The 17,576-nt window shown below is 37.9% G+C and overlaps 1 protein-coding gene across 1 annotated transcript in view; it reads right to left on the bottom strand.

Annotated features, from left to right (window-relative positions):
* The window catches only part of RPGRIP1L (RPGRIP1 like), a 94,731-nt gene that overhangs the window by 75,729 nt on the left and 1,426 nt on the right, over positions 1-17,576 (bottom strand). Inside the window, exons 2-6 of the mRNA XM_029926591.1 lie at positions 16,098-16,189; positions 14,021-14,165; positions 10,424-10,722; positions 6,315-6,417; positions 4,830-4,973 (exon numbers count right to left, since the gene is read on the bottom strand). Coding sequence (XP_029782451.1) covers positions 4,830-4,973; positions 6,315-6,417; positions 10,424-10,722; positions 14,021-14,165; positions 16,098-16,182 — 776 coding nt within the window. The 5' untranslated portion in view covers positions 16,183-16,189. The remainder of the gene's footprint in view (positions 1-4,829; positions 4,974-6,314; positions 6,418-10,423; positions 10,723-14,020; positions 14,166-16,097; positions 16,190-17,576) is intronic.

The following is a 17,576-nucleotide window of genomic DNA, read 5'->3' as shown; positions in this document are numbered from 1 at the left end:
AAAAGGATCATTTTGAAGATCAGGTTTAATGGATTCCGACTAGTAGTGGGAATCTGAGAATTATATTCAATATATCAAATAGCCCAGTGGGAAATACAGATTTACCAGCAACTAAGTTGCAAAAGTGAAGGTTTTGTATTGTTATTATTTTCTCATACAATTATACCAGGTCAGTCCAATAACAGGTTATTTCACAATTACCAGAAGCAGTGATCGGCATGATACAGCTCTTTGGTGAATAAAAGAAAAAAAAAAAAAAACCCCACTAGGTTGATTAAATTAACAAATACTGCTTACTCGGCAGACAAAATCTTTCAGAGACATGAGGTCCCCAGGGATAAAAGTAGCTGCTGTTTAAAAGGTAGGGACCACTTAGCCGCTCCAATCGCTTCGTTCTGCACTTGAGGGGGCTCACTGAGGCTTAGCGAAGGGAGGAATTCGGCCAGAGTCCTCATGTGAGGGAGCCGACCGTCAAATCCAATTCTAAAAGATCAATTCTTCACACTCTTCTAAGTGGCCTCCTTCCTCTGAGATGTTCCTAGTTTTAGCTTTCTCTCCACTCTCAAGTGTGCACTGACACACTAGTTTTACTATTAATTGTGACAACTTCTGTGGTTCAGATAAAGTGCTGAGAAAATACGTCAAGCGGCTATCACGGGAAAATCTTACATAATATTAATATTAAAAAACATGGGGATCAAAGAAATGGTATTGGAGTGTGATACTTTTCGTTGGGCAAATTCTAAGGTATTCCAAACAGCGGTACAAGCTTGGTGGATATATTTTTTAAAAATGACAGGCCACCGGCCTGTAATAATAATGTGTTCCTCCCTGGCCCCAATCACCCTTCCACCCAAGGACCAGATGTGCCCTCTGAACATCAGACAAATACAAATTGAGGGGTGTTCTGCAAACAACTATCAATGGGCTGGACATGGGGAACAACTCCAGAATAATGAAAAGCTAAAAGACATGACAATTAAATTCCATGTATGATCCCTGAATGGATACTACATCAAAACAAAGCGAAACAAACCACAACCCGCTATTGAAAAAAAAAAGGGGGGGCTATTAAAGGATACAACTGGGAAATTTGAATGCGGACTGTGTATTTGATGACGCTACTGTATTGTTAAACGTCTTGAATGTGACAGCCATACTGTAGTTATGTAGGAGGGTGACTCTGTTCCTAGAAGATACGGAGAAGGTGTACTGAGGGTGAAATGATACATGTGCCTAACTCTCAGACTGGGGGTGGGAGGGAGGGAGGGGGAGTAGAGAGGAGGAGAAGGGACAGCGCGCCTGCGCGTGTGCCCGTGCAGAATGTGGAGCAGGCTGGTGTCATTCACAAATATGCAAAGGGGTGAAAGTTATGTGAGCTTTCACATCACTATTCCTACAACTTTTCCGTAGGTTTGTAATTGTTCTCAATACAAAGCTGGGGAAGAACTTGAGAGTGCCAGAAAGTAATCCTGTGTGTGCCTGGGGGGGAGAGACGGAGCCCCTAAAGCCAAGCTGTTTCTGACACTCGTGGCTGCAAAAGGATTCTCTGTTTTCAGATTTGACAGTCTACTGTCAACCAAAGGGAAGAGGGCAAGTCAAGAGTGTCTGGAACATTTATAGGTTAAATTTCCTCCACTGGGAAATTATGGGACTTACATGATTTTTAATTAAGAAGGTAAACACCCTAACATTTACTTAAAAAAAAAACCACTTAGTACAAACTAGTTACACATTTGGTAAGAGTATAAATATTTTTGGAGTTGAAAAAGCCAATAAAAGGTAAAATCATTCTGATTTTAATGTTCATGTACATGTGTTCACTGGTTACTGCTTTGCATTTAATTTAAGACGGCCTTTTTAATAAGCAGAAAATGTGCATTTTTATATTGTTTAAATTTTAATATGGATTTTTGTTCAAAACAACACAGACATTCAGGCTACTTGTAAATGATACAAGATTTTTTGCTAATGAGGCATTATGTAGAACATATGCAAAAATCACAACTCACTCTTCCAAAATAGACCACAATAACAGGAAAAAACATGATTTTAATAAAAAACAACAGCACTGGGCTTTTACTTCAAAGCAATTAAGGGCTTTGGATAACCAAAAGTTTATGTCAAGTTGATGCCAAACCAAACTGGTCTATTAAACACATACTATGAAGAGTTTCTGTAATATTCTATGAAAAGGCTCTTTGCCATCAATATCAAGCACTGTACTCTGAAGATTACAACTACGCTAGGCTCATGCTTGAGAACAAGGAGCCCAACGTCCTGATCAGACTTCTAGAATTTCAAATTTGAAATAATGTATCCGTGAAAGAGAAGTTTAAATATGTTTTCCATTTTGTGATTTTTCTTTACAGTAAATTATACCAAGTTTTATATTCTCCCCAACATTTTTTTCAACAGTTTTCCATTAGTCTCAAAAAACTGCTGTGACACATAAAATTTTGAGCTATGTGTAAACATACATGAAAAAAAGACTTAAAGACTTTTATTGGAAGTCATTTCTTCAGTTTTCAACAACTGTATTTCAAGGAACAATATGCTATTTACTAAAGGTACCCTTCCTTTCTAAGCAAATAGCATGTGCTTTTTAATTTTACAGGATCAGTGAGGTAGGGTAAAAATTAGTTTATTTCTTTGGCCTCTGCAGCAAAAGTTCCGTTTCCTGTAATACTCATTTTGTCTCTACTTCTTGATGTGACAAAAGAGACTGCTACTGAGTGAGGGCCATAGTTTAGTTGTTAAGGTAAACTCGTCTAGGTGCATACATTGGTGTCTCCTGGTGACATTATTCATAGGAGAAAACATGCGTAGGTGCCTATCACTCTATTTCTTCTGCTGTTCTAGCCCTAGGATTGAAGGACTTTTGGATTTCCGTTTCAATGAACTGAACATTCTAGTTCCTAGATGATCATAGCCCTTTGGAAGGGGGAAATGGCTAACAGTATGCATCTTACTCTTTGGGAATTTAGGAAGTATAACACAGACAGTGGTCTCTGATAGTCTTGTACTCAGCTGTTGAGGAAAGGTGATAAGGACGCGCTCTAAGCTTGGGCTTGGTCTAAGTACAGAATTTTCACATTTAGATAATATCTTAAATACGGTTGATGGCAATTTATTAAGATCACACTTGGTACTGGGGTCTGGTCCTTTAGCACTGTTCCTCACCAGGAATCATGTCTCGGATTTTCCAATCAGACCAAGTCTAAACCAGTTCTTCCTGGGAGAACATGGGTGACACTAGGGATTCAAGCTGGTTCAACTTTAGGGTTCAAATTATATCCCCTAATATAATTCCCCAAAAGATTCATGTTTCTTTTGCCCTGCCCTAGGAAGGGTATATAAATATCATTTAATATATAGAATTTCATTGTATAATTTAATTAAATTTTATACGTAACTTTTCAGGAACAGAAATTATCAGAGAGAATACTAATCTTTGGAGTCTCTGAAATATAAAGCTTCTTGTATATTCTCAGCCCACTTTATTGTTTTTAAAACAAGCCTCATAGATATATTTTCCTAGTTTTTCCAAATGTTACCATGTCAGGTTAGTTTGGTAAAGGAGGATTAAACTCTGAATCTGAAATGGAAGACTAGAACATCATACTGGTTTTTCTAAAGGAGAACTTAGCCACATAAACATGAGATCATACACACTGGATGGGGAAAAACAAACAGAGGCTCTAGGTCTCTTAGGCCTAGAGACCTATGAGATCCCAAATGCAGTATGTAGACCTCATATGGATTCCAATTCAGACAAACAGGAGAAGCCAGCTTCAGGGAAGTTTAAATGTGGACTGGGTATTAGAGAATATTAAGGAGTTGCAATTAATTTTGTTAGATGTGATAACTGCATGGTGCTATGCTAAAAAAATTCCCTATCAGAGATTTACATCGGAATATTCTTAGGTGAAATGACATCTCATCTGGCTGAGCCTGATTAATTCAAGAAAATAAAGGTGAAGGACAGGCGAAACAAGATTGGGAACATGTTAGTGATTATATAAGCTAAGTGATGGGTACCTGGCAATTCAATATACCACTCCCTCTACTTCTGGGTCTCCTTGGTCCAAAAAAAAAAAAAAAAAAACCCCCAAAACAAAAAAACAAAACCTGGAAAGAAAACGAAAGGAAAAAAAAGGAACAAAGGGGAGACAATAATTCGAGAAAGAATATGGTAGGAAGATAGAGTCTTGCTGGAAATGCGGTGTGGGAATTCAAAATGTGAGGGAGGGATCAGGAACCAAACATGACAAAAGAGGATGGGAAAGAACATTCTGTACATTACAAACCATCAAAAGTGAAGAGGCAGCAGGGAGACGACTGAAGGGCTCTGCTGTCATCCATAACAATCAACAGAATCTGAAGCAAAGTTTGAATATTAGGAGAGGTAACAAGCATCTTTTGGGGGTAAAAAAAAAAAACCCCCACCTGGTACTGTATTACGGAACTCACTTTTCATGTTGGAAAAAACAACTTAAATGAGGCTGGACTTATTCATGAGACATGCCAACAGCTGGGTCCTTGGCACACACCTTTCTCTTGGTGGGTGCAATCGAATGGTATCAGAACTTCCAACAGTTATGCTAAATGCAGCAAACGGGACCAAAGAGTGGGGGACCAAGCTGAACCCCAGAGAAGGTGAGGGAGAAACGCCCTTACATAGAGCTGTTGATAGCAGTTAGTAGGTCTCGAGCAGGCTTATATGAAGAATGTTAAGTGAAAACATGATTTTTCAAATAGACTAGACTTATCCTTCCATGGCATAAGAATTTTGACCTTATCAAAGTGAGATTTCTGTCTTAACATACCTTTGATCTGTAGCCTGCTGTTCTCGAAGCTGAAGAAGAGATAACTCAATTTCATTCTCTTTTCTTCTCAACTGAGTTTTCAGGATCTCAGCCAAGTGCTCTAACTCTTCTATCTGGCCTCTTTGTGACTGAATAACATTTTCTCTGAAAGAAAGAAATTTTACAAGAATTCGTAGTTTGAGGAAAAATCTGCAGTATTTAAGATCAGTACAAAGAAAGTCCTTCACAATAAAGAGCAAGCGAAAGTTAAAAATTTTAGCGTAGGTGCCTCTGCACATAGTGACTAATAGATTAAATGTGACAATTTAGAAGCACATATGGAACAATTCAAAATATTGCTTTGTATATAATACTGTCCTAGGCAATAATCCGGACTTTGGTTCAATTCAATTCAGTAAGTATTTATCGGTTACCTACTCTGTCCTCTACAACCTGGTCATCTTCAGGTAATTTATATGCTTTTGTTCTTTCCTATGTATATCTGCACAGATCACTCAAATTAACACTTCAAAGAGAGAGAGACAGAGAGAGAGTGAGAGCAAGAAATTTGCAAAATATAACAGAGGTTTTTTGCATGTATTTATTTATCTCTACCATGCTTGGCAGGATCCCAGTGTAATGAGCCTCAGGAAACTGGAATAAACCTGGTTTTTCAGCTGATGAGCAGGCGACAAGATTAGGTATAATCTTTTGGTTTTATTCTTTTACAGGCTAGTCATGCTTGTAACTGGTATTTAAAATATTCAAAAGAAATAGTTTGAAGTCCACAGTATTCTTAAGCAACTGTCTATAATGTGATGCTTTGATGTTTTCTTTCCTTATTTAGAATTATTACTTTTTGAAGATCCAGGTAAAGGGCCACCTTAGAAAAGGTGGAGTGAAGGCGGAGCCTTATCTTCGTTGGCGTGGCTCACAGACACTGAAGCCAGGAGGCTTTGATTAAGTGGAGAGGGAAGCTAAATGTGGCAGAAGTAAGGTTTTTGAAACCAGAGTATGATGAAGAATGCAGTACTGCAGGATCACAGTGAAACAAAATCTGAAATCCATATGTAGTTGATAACTGCAAACTTTTAAGCCACTCCCTCTAATTCTTTTTCTTTTTGAACCACCAAAAAGCTAATTAATTCAGGATTAAAAAACAAAATAACCTGTGCTTTTTTTGGAGAATGGAAATGCTGCCTCTAAAGCGCGTACTGTTCTACATGACTGGGCTTTATGCCATTCCTTTGGGGAGAAAACGACAGTACAGAGACTATTCTAGAAGCCCCTCCATTGATGCAGTTGTGTAAGTTGTTCATTTGCTTCATTTTATTGGAAACATGTTCTGTCGTATCTGTTCTTACCCCACAGATCAAGATGTATGTTGTGGAGCAAATTATTTGTATATAAGCCAATTGTGTTTAAAATAAAGGAGAGGGAGGGATCAGAAAAGACACGATCAATCAATAAATAAAGTTCTAAAATGACCACAGAAAGAATACATACAAATTTCTTATTTCTCCTCTGGCTTCTTCAAGTAAACTGTTGCCATGTTTTGTAAGCATGGGTTGTAGCGTTTCTGCAACATCAACATCTTGGAATCTGATACCTAAAAGTCAATCAGCAAGATTATAAAAGTGAAATTAATAAAGGACTCTTGATGTGGTAACATAAAGAAATTTGTAATATAAGAAAATTTCCACAGTACTGAGAGAGACGTGCTCTATAGTACAGAGAGTTGGAAATCCACTGCCCAGGGAGCATCATGGGCATCAAGAGTACACAGCAGCAAGTACTGACCATTAAACAAATCCGACTATGGAAACCAAAGGACCTAGAAATAATCTGATTAAAAGCAGATTTATAACTCCTAAAGTCATTCTGAAAGAACCAAAGTCTTCAATTCACGGCTTTATGACATAAACTAAAGTATGAAGGAAAGAGAGTTCAAAGACCTAACTTTTTTTTTTTTCCTATTTGGGATATAGATTTTTTATTTTTATTTAAAAAATTTTTTTTTACTTTTGAGAGAGAGAGAAAAAGCGTGAATGGAAGAGGGGCAGAGAGAGCGGAGACACAGAATCTGAAGTAGGCTCTAGGCTCTGAGCTGTCAGCACAGAGCCTGACATGGGGCTCGAACCCACAAACTGCGAGATCATGACTTGAGCTGAAGTTGGACACTTAACTGACTGAGCACTCAGGCGCCCCTGGATATAGATTTAAAAATGTTATTTCCATTAGCCATTCACATTCCTTGCCCTTACATTTTGAACCCTATCTTCATTTGTGTGACTCACAGATACTGTGAAGTGTAAGTCAAAATGTCCCCTCTTCTTTGGTTTGTTCCTAAGAAAACCCACATTTAAACAAAGGTAATTCAAGAAGTGATCACCAACAAGATTCCTTTAAATAAAGAACTTTGCTGCTGCCCTTAAAATACAGTTTTTCTTATAAAAATAGTTACATGCAACTTTACAAGTCTAGTCCCATTGTTACAAATGAGACATGATTTTAATTATATGGTTAGTTGACACCTACAAAATAATTAAGTTACTAGAGTTTCAGGTAGATGAAATATGACAAATAATTTAGATTTTTAATGGAGCATAGTCTCAGATACAAGGTACAGTTAAAATTCTTTCTTGGAGCACCTGGGTGGCTAAGTCGGGTAAGTTTCTGACTCTTGATTTTGGCTCAGATCATGATCTCACAGTCAATTGAGCTCCGCATTGGGCTCTGTGCTAGGTGTGGAGCCTGCTTAAGACTCTCCCTTTCTCAAAACAAAAAAAAACAAAACAAAAAGAAATTCACTCTTTTAAGCAAGTTTATTTCTTAAAAATGAGAATTTTAGAGTAATGGAATTATTATTTGCTATTTCTCAAACTTTCAATATCTGTTGTTGTAATCCTTATTAAAGAACAGAAAAGGCTCTGCCTGAAACATTAGTTTATTGTGTTAAAATTTGCCAATTTGGGCTGTAATGCTAATTTTTAAGCTTTTCTTAGATAAATTACAGGAAAAGTAAACATTACTAGCAAAATTAAAAAAAATTTATCCTTAATCTTTTTTTCAACCTTTCATTTTTTGAGAAATACAGAGAAACAGAGCATGAGCAGAGGTGGGGCAGAGAGAGAGGGAGACACAGAATCCGAAGCAGGCTCCAGGCTTCGAGCTGTCGGCACAGAGCCCGATGTGGAGCTTGAACTCACGAACTATGAGATCGTGACCTGGGCTGAAGGTGGCTTCTTAACCGACTGAGCCAGCCTGGTGCCCCATCCTTAAAATAATCTTAACACTGATAGTGTAATAGCGTTCGCCAATGGTTGCGTTTAAAACACTTTATAAGCATCTTTGTTCTACTGGTTCTTCACAGTATGGATTCTTTCTGTATTACAATGATCATACCTTAAACCAGTACTTTCCATCCTTTCTCCTGAAAAGGCACACACAGAAAATGGTAATATTTACAGCAGCTTGAGGGCAAGGCTGCTTACAGCCAGAGAGGGTCTAGTGTTCTCACCCGGCCACGCTACGCTGTGATCTTTCTGACAAGTGTGGCCCAAGTCCCAAGCGCAAAGGCAGTCTTGAAGAGTCTATTAAGATTACTAAGGTGTCAACCTTCATAATGGTGCCTCAAGTTTACTCAAAAAGATAATGTATTCATCACCATTCAGTGCTTTGTGCAGCTTCGACCTCTTGGACTCTGTACCAAGCAGTGAAAAAGGTCTGAATTAGTAAGATTGGTTTTTTTTTTTTTTAATGTTTATTTCATTTTTCTGAGAGACAGAGTGCAAGTGAGGGAGGCGCAGGCAGAGACACAGACTCTGATGCAGGCTCTAGGCTCCAAGCAGTCAGCAGAGAGCCTGATGCAGGGCTCGAACCCACAAGCTGTGAAATCAATGACCTGAACTAAAGTCGACTACTTCATCGACTGAGCCACCCAGGTGCCCCTGAATTACTAAGATTGTATAAACGCCAGGAGAAATTAAGCTATGGAGTCATGGTGTAAAGACTGTGCAGCTCTTTTTTTTCCCCATAGGAAGAAACTTCCCTCAGACCTTTCTTTTTAAACAGCAATTCATAGTGCTGGATTAGTTTTCCATATTAATCTACAATTTGGGCACTGCATTTTAATTTAGTATAAAAGACCTTATGGACTTTAGAGATCATCTTGCCCAGCTATAGTCACAGATACTCAAACTAAGTTTTAGAGCAGATAAGTGACTTTTGAAAGGTAAAATATTTTACCGTGGAGTAAAAAAATCTCTGTCTCTCTCTCTCTCTCTCTCTTTTTTTTTTTTTGGCTAATCGGATATTATCCCTCCATTCTACAGATGGGAAGAAATGAGGCTCTGAAAGGTCAAGTGCTCTCTTCCATGTTAACTAGCAGCAGAATCTACTCTCTACTTTCTAATTCATTATGATTGCTTTGGTTATTTTCAGAGTCTGTCGCCAGTCCCACAAGCCACAGTAGCTAAGCCCTTTCCCCCTTCGGCTGCCTCCGGCCTCAGTGGGGGCCTTGTTGATTTCAAGGGACCTCTGCCTGGGGAAGAGACAGTGTCAATATTTAATTTGGAGAAAAAAATAGAATAAAATTTTCTCCTTTTCGGTTTATATGGCATTTTCCCCCCTCTCCTTAATGAACTGGAAGATTCACATGATTCTTTTTGTGTCCCTGAAAATGTTTGGTCTTTATGTAAGGCATGTTCCAGACGAAGATCAATTACGGCTAATATTTTATTTCCTTCCCTAGTTGATGGAATTTTAAAAATGTCACTTAAACTACTGACTTTTCGCTGCACTGTAAATAAGTTCATCATGGGCGGGGAGAATTGGGAATTTTTATTAGAAATATTTAGGTTCTTTCCATATTAAGTTTCCTTTGTGCCACTGAATTGCTTTGTAACCTGGGTGGGTTTTAGGGGATTCATTTTCAAAATGAGGAAAGTGATTGACCTGCGATCATTTCTGGAGACAGAGGCAAGGAATTTACAGTCACTTGCTTAAATGTTTTTGTCTTGCATGTAAAGATCAAGGTCAGAATGATTAGATGACTTGTCCAAGGTCACCAGATAGGAAGTCGAGGAGCAAGAACCCAGTTTTTTTAAACCCTTAGTTATACAGGTACTGCACTGTCATGCTGCTGCCTTACAATGAGAGATTTAAACAATCCCACAAATTTTATAAAAGGTCTTTTGACAAAGAAAGGAAGTGTGATCATGCAAAACAGCAAGCGTGATCATAAATAAGCAAACTAGCTGGTCTCCTCATTTGCCCGAGTCAATGTGATATCTGTCTGCAACACAGAAAACCAACTCAAACTAAACTTTTATTTTACGCCTTTTCACACGCATCTCCCATATCAGGATAAAGGGTTACATTCAAGGTGCTACTCAACCAATCTGAGTGTGATTTAGGGATGCTTGAATAAAATGATCTACATGTTGATACTAACGGTTTATCTAAAAGCAAGTCAAAAACATTTTTCATTCTAAAGTTACTTAAAAACATGAAACAAAACCTTGGTGTGTGTGTGTGTGTGTGTGTGTGCGTGTGTCAAACAACCTATCAAAAGAGTTACATTTAGGATTTAATATAACAAAAGCTCATTTTACCTTTCCTGGGGCACTCCTGTAAGCCCACATTCTCGTTCACTTTTCTACGTCCGGTGTTAACACGAGACTGCACGTAATTGTATGGTGTTTGCCTGTGACCCTGGATTTGAAGCTGCTGTTTGGTGGAAATAAGTCTGTTTTTGAGGACTTCATTCTGTCTTTCCAGCTCATGAACTTTCTCTTGCAGCTGCTCAATCATTTCTTCCATTTCCACATCTCGTCCCAGCCGCTTGGGGCCGCCACCAACCCGCTCATATCTTTTTTTGTCATTAACTAGCCGTATTAACTTGGTGGCCATTCTAGGGAAATAATAAAAAGATGAAAAGGAATGTGAGAAGTCAGCATAAAATGCATTCTGTTGAAAGGAACATAATCACTGTGAGGACTTCAGTGCAGAACCTGAATAATAAATTTCAGGTTTTGATGTAACTATTACTGCCTGTGAAGAATCCTTTGATGATAATTGAAACCACTGGGCAACAATCTGCTTTATAGCACTGACAAATAACAGTTTCCTAAGGCTTATCATTTAAGGTTAGTAAAGAGAGGACACATATTTACTCCATATGTTCCTCAAATGCAATTTTTAACGCATGACCTTATGTAGGAATGCCGTATGCACTAAAATGTTGCTACAGATTGTGGATGTGGTGGGTTATACATGCAAGCCACAGTAAGTTACAGCTTTTGAAAAGTGAGTTAAGACTGTGCGGCATTGCTAAGTTTTAGGCAAACTTTTCAGTTTCTATAGGATTAAGACATATTACAAATACAAGAACGTTAGAATGCACAGGTACACACTTATAAAAAGCCCAATGAAAAAAATTCAGAGAAGCCAAAACGTGCCGCTAAGTGTGGCTTGGCGCCAAGGAACATTCGTGTTGGATGGCAGAAAATAATGAGATGCAAGAAGTATTATTTTAATGCTACTTTTAAATTTAGACATAAGTTGTGCTTTTGACATCTCAGGAGCTTATACCTTTCATTCTTTTAAGTTTTGATAAAAACTGGTTAGACAGAACAAAAGACAGAAAGGGCACGTGGGGGTGATGTAATATACATGTACGGAAAACATGCCTGACAGCGAGTGGGAAAATGTTGGCAGGACAAGAAAGAAAAGGTGGCTTTGATGAGAGACACAAGTTCAAGACTTTACAAAATTGGTCGCACATCTTCAATAGCTGATTCTAGTTTACAGTGAATCTATTTTTATAAAGAGCCAGACGGAGATTGAAAATAAAAACTCACTTCATTTTTCTTTAAACGGGGTTTGCTTTCTTTTACCATGGTTATGGACAGAAGCTTTTACTTAAGAGAACAAAAGTGAAATAAAAAAAAAAATCCTTAATAGCTTTGGGATGTCATAGAACAACTTTTTTTTTGCCCTGAGCAGAGTCCTCTGTAAGAGCGGTAGTAATACATGTCTATCTACACTTCTGGCTACCCGGCCTACAGCATGCGGCATTACGGAGAGCTACGCATAACATAATCAGTTAAGATGGTTTTCTTTTTCCCTTGAGGCAAATCCATTAAACATGCTTTATAAGGGATAGAGGATAATAAAAACCAAGATCCACGAGCACCACAAACACCCTAGTAAAATAATCAATGGAGTAGTTCCTTTTCCACCTAATCCAGAGAATGATATATCATTGGGATATTGCGGCAGGTACCCCAAGCCCAGCAGAGCTGTACACTCTATCTATCCCTTTAAGGAGTTTAGGATTCTTAGCCCCGCCCAGCGGCTTAGCCACAGAAATATGGTAGCCATCCTACTGAGATGTCAGGCTAAATATCTGAATCTTTTGTTACAGAGAGACTTTCACAGAGACAGAGATTACATTCAAAGGACACAGGTTTAGTTAAAAAAGCAGGCAACATGTAGAGAATAATAAATGACTGAATTTTGAAGGAAGGAAAAGCACATCAATAGAGTGGATTTAAATTCCTTCGAGGATGTACAAATAAACTCTTTGTCAAGAAACGTAAGATTGAATGTTTGTCCGGGAATAGCAATTAATTCCCATTTGTTTGATGTGATTATTTTGTAATATTAAAGAATCATAAGTGATCTCGTAACGTTTGACTACTTATTTAAAAAGGTGGTTTATCAAATCTACGTTTAGACTAATGTGATCTAATTACATCTTAAGGATACATTTAAAAGCAGTTCTGGACCGCCGGGCTGGCTCAGTCAGTAAAGCATACGACTCCTGATCGCGGGGTTGTAAGTTCGAGCCCCATGTTGCGTGTGAGATTACTCAAAAATAAAGTCTTAAAAAAAATAACAGCAGTTTAACACATGTATGCAGATAGTGTCAGTGAGACTAGAATTCAGAAGGAATTTAGAGCTTGGGGTCATAGTGGTCCCTGGATCACTCCTCTCAGGGCTATGTAAAATAAATCCCAAGAGGTTAAATGGCTTGAGCAGAATACCATAGGCTAGCGGCAGAGAAATAACAGAACACATGTATATAACTGGACTCCTAGCCGAGTCCTTTTTCCATTAAACTACATGGCTCGTTCTTAGGTTGTTTTATATTTTCTGGCTAGGACAAATTACTAATGAGGTCAAGGTTGTGAATTCAATTATTTAACTGGCCAATTAGGCTTACAAAGGAAAAAAAAATTGTTCTGTGGTCATAGACTACATTCCTCATTCTGATAGGACACGTGTGTGTTACTGGTCAGAAAAGGAATCAGGTAACTGAATCATAGGTCCTGAAAAAACACATTATCAGGACTCAAAAATGAACTCGAAAGCCCCCACCCCCCCAGCAGGTCAGTGGGTCATTAAAACTAAGCCTACAGAACAGAGACTGAACTAGAATCACCCCTTTCTAAGCAGCCAAGCACCCCCCCCCTCCGCCCCCGCCATTCCATCTTTCTTCCATGGCTGTCCCACCTTTTCCTGCAGCCTAGAACGTGAATATGAATACAGGCCTGTGCAAGCTTACGGATGGGAATGTACCTCTTTGTTTTTAACACCACACATTCCGAAGAGAGTAATGGTGTTGAGAACAAGAAAGAACGCAAGAAAATCTGTTACAAAGTTATCCCTGCAAAAATTTCTTGAACACAAATCAAGTGACAACGTTTCTTCGGAAACAGTACTCTTTGAAATAGAGGTTCTAGATGGATCCAAGCAAAGTTAAACACGTTCCAGATACTGAAGTGAGGTTTTCATTAGTAAACCCCCAATCTTAAGGGAACATGTATTCTAACAAGTTAGAATAGCTAATTACTTTTTCAAACTTTCATTTTAAAACCAAGACATTTAAAAAACAGATGCTCTGGCCATTTGCTTATTAAACTATAAATATTAAACCAGAAGTTATTTATAGATATGATATACTTGTGCTCTTAGTTACTAGCTCTTTCTTTCAAATAGCATGTTCAGACATAATAAGCACTCATAATCTTTTTGGTTTATTATTCTATTTTGTAAGATTTTCCATTTTTAAAAATTGTATTTATTTACAACCTGCCTTTTTCCAAAAAGGATTCCAGGTGGAGTTTTCAATTAAGTTTTTAAAAAAGCATATCCTCCAAACTTTACAGAGTCGGGAAAAAAGGCTAAAAGCTTTTTATCATAACCTTTTAATTTTATCCTCTTGCTTGCGGGCATGCTGTTTAAGTAAAATGTTCTCATCGTGCAAATGCAAAAATCTGTCTTCCAGTTCCTCACGACTGACACGTGACACTGCCTGGCGAGACTTCATTGTCCGTGTTGTTGAAGTTTCTGTAAAAAGGCCAAGGTAATTAATAGTGGGATTACTTAACACAGTCTCTAAAAATGAGAACAGTTGATATTAATATATTTTCTGACACACTCATTTTGTTCCTTTCTGACCTACAATGAAGATTGTTTTTGAAAATGTTGTAACATGGTTTACGTTGCCAGTCGGAGGGGAGAATAAAAGTCTTTACTATTACAGTTTACATGCAATCTTAAGGATTTCAGCAATAATAATAATATCCATTCAAAACGATATTTAAACAACCATTCTTTGAGACTGTAAGGTAGAATTCTGATTCAATAAGACTTTTCAATTTATATGCTCAATGTTGAAAAAAAACAAATTAAAAGTCAGAGTATCTGAAAGATTTTTTTTTTTTTACAAAAGAATTAGAACAGCAATGTGATGAACACAGGATTTTTTTCAGAGCTATATATGTGTTTTGGGTTACAGAAAATAAACTGTAAAATTTGCAAGTCCAAACAAAGAAACCAACCAACCTTCAGAAATTGTTTATAAGCTATTTTACATATTAAAAAAATTTTTTTAATGTTTTTTATTTATTTTTGAGAGACAGGGACAGTCAGTGTGAGCAGGGGAGGGTCAGAGAGAGAGGGAGACACAGAATCTGAAGCAGGCCCCAGGCTCTGAGCTGTCAGCACAGAGTCCGAGCTTTTGTATCTTTTAGGATGTGTATGCATTTTTTTTTTTTTTTTACGTATCCATAAATCCTGTATTTTCCGTATCACTGGCTACTTTTCATCAATCATCCAAAAGAAACAAAGAACAAATGGACAAAGATTAAAGCCCCTATACTAGCGGCAAAAACTGAACTTAAAGCCATTTATTGAAATGGCTTTGCACAATAAAAATTTGTTGGTATTTGAGTACTTAATATTCTACCAAAGACCTAAAACAAAGCTTATACATACTTTTCACTCTTAAAAATAAAATCTGTATGGCTGGACTTATCTTTTTCTTTTATTTATTTTTTTAATATTTATTTATTACTGAGAGACAGAGAGAGACAGAGCATGAATGGAGGAGGGGCAGAGAGAGAAGGAGACACAGAATCCGGAAGCAGGCTCTAGGCTCTGAGCTAGCTGTCAGCACAGAGCCTGACGTGGGGCCTGAACCCACGAACCGTGAGATCATGACCTGAGCTGAAGTCGGACGCTCAACTGACTGAGCCACCCAGGTGTCCCAGGTCTTAACTTTTTCAATAAACAGTGTGCTGACCATCTTTGTGTGGTAGTTCCAGGCGGCCGCTTGAACTGTGCGGACACCTTAGTGGAGTGTATTTTACATCGCAGCCATATCAATGACAAATGTGGTGGCATGACACGCTGGATACACAAAAACATAGCTCTACCCTCTAAATGGTTCCTCAAAGCAATCTGAAAGTGCTTTTTTAGCTCTATAGCAATCACTAAGTGATAAAAGGATAAAGAAAACCTTCAATGTATATTAATTTGATAAATCGAAGTCAATATCACTTGGATAAACAAACCATATTGAGATATTCCACTTGAAAGGCAACAATTTTTAAATATGGCATTTCCTGCCATATAAAATTTCAACATAAAGAAACATTTTAATGGTGAAAGTGATTTAAACCAGGCAATTTGGTTGGGAGGCTCGATACTCTTCTGCGTAGTTTCTACTGATGTGTGGAATTTTAAGAAGATGATTTATAACAATTCTTTATCAGAACAGAGGGGGATTTTACATTTTCTCTGAGCTGTTGATAATTGATGCACGCAGTAAAATACCATATGTTGTTCTAAACCCTCCGTGTTCTTGTTTAGTCCAATCAAGAGCTATATAGTTACTTAAATGGCTTCGTTTGTAAGGGTATCAGAAATACTTTAAATTAAAAGAAAAGAAGTTACTGATCAAAGTTCATAACGATAATAAATACCAGCTGGCCGCACCTTGGATCCCTCCCATTCCAGAGAGGTTTAGGCCCGTGTCCTTCACAGGCAGGTCTCCTGCTGTCTCATCAGTTGGACCAGACATGGCCTATCTGTGGAGAAAAGAAAATTCAAATAACATCTTCTCAATGTACAGCATGATGCAGTGGAATGGACCAAATAAAATGAATAAGGCACTATGACTTTAATGGACATCTTATTGCTCACATGTGCTGCTTGAAGAAGATGAAAGCTTCATTTTACAAGTAATACTACATTCAATCATGGAGATAGTGTTCCTTTCAACAGTGTATTTCCTATAGTTTGCTTAGGAAATGAGGTAAGATTATCATTCTTCCTTCTCTCTTCTTATTTCTCTGTCTGAAACACAAACAAACTCCCCCCAATTTAAGAAATACTTCCTCTCCATCCCCCTTTCCCTTTTGTGCCCCCCAAAGCAAGCAGGTACCTTCAAAAAACTGATTAAAAACTCGATTCACGTGGTGGTTCTATTATTTACTAGCTGGTGAAATCACCTAATCTGAGTTTCAATTCCTTAATTTTAGTATTTTTTAAAAAGTCATCTTAGTTATATATATGTATGTGTATACACACACACACACAAACATACATATATTATATATATTTCCAAGTAAACTCTGCCCCCAACATGAGGCTCAAACTCATGACCTGGAGATCAGGAGTCACATGCTCTACCAACAACTGAGCCAGCCAGGTGCCTCAGTTCCTTAAGTTAAAAAATGGAGAAAATAATACCTATCTCACAACTTTGTTCTAAGGGCAGGATGGTAAATTAACAGCAGTGGGCACATTTGCCTGGGAGGTCAATATTATCTGAATATGAATCTTCAGCGTGGTGCACAAATGAGTGGGTCAGTCCGAGTTTTGTAAAAGATGTTTAACAAATTCACCAACAGAGTTTTTGCTCTGTCCTGCGCTGTTGCCATGACGCCTAGTCCCAGGGCTTCCGACCTCAACATACAAGACTGTTCAGGGAATCTATTCTTCACAGACATGCACCACAGTAAACTCAGTTTTGTATGTGCATGTAAATGGTCCGTGCAATGTCTAGTACATGCGGAAAAAAAAAGACATTATATTTTCATTTCAAATCACCTCGAAAGCCAAAGACAAACCACCAGTGAAAATGCTCTAAGGCAGAGGTTCTCAATCTCCAGAATGTTGGGCCTGGAATGTAAGGTCCAAGAGAGTAGCAAATTTGTCTTTTGCGCCTTTGTATTGTCTCAGAGGCTGGCACAGAGCTTGGCACATAGCAGGCATTTGCTAAGTACTTGCATGAATGGAATCCATTGGGTCTGCAGACCCAAGAGATGGTTTGTAAAATCTTGTATGCATATAAGTATATGCACACTATCTTTTAAGGAAAGGGCCCATAACTTTTATTGTAACTCATCAAAGGTTGAGAACCATTGCATTTAGCTGTGACACAAACAATGAACAGATATATACCTGAGAGAT

Source organism: Suricata suricatta, chromosome 16, assembly GCF_006229205.1.
Source record: "Suricata suricatta isolate VVHF042 chromosome 16, meerkat_22Aug2017_6uvM2_HiC, whole genome shotgun sequence".
NCBI lineage: Eukaryota > Metazoa > Chordata > Mammalia > Carnivora > Herpestidae > Suricata > Suricata suricatta.
Note: the sequence above shows the minus strand (reverse complement) of the source record. Positions and strands in the feature narration are given on the sequence as shown.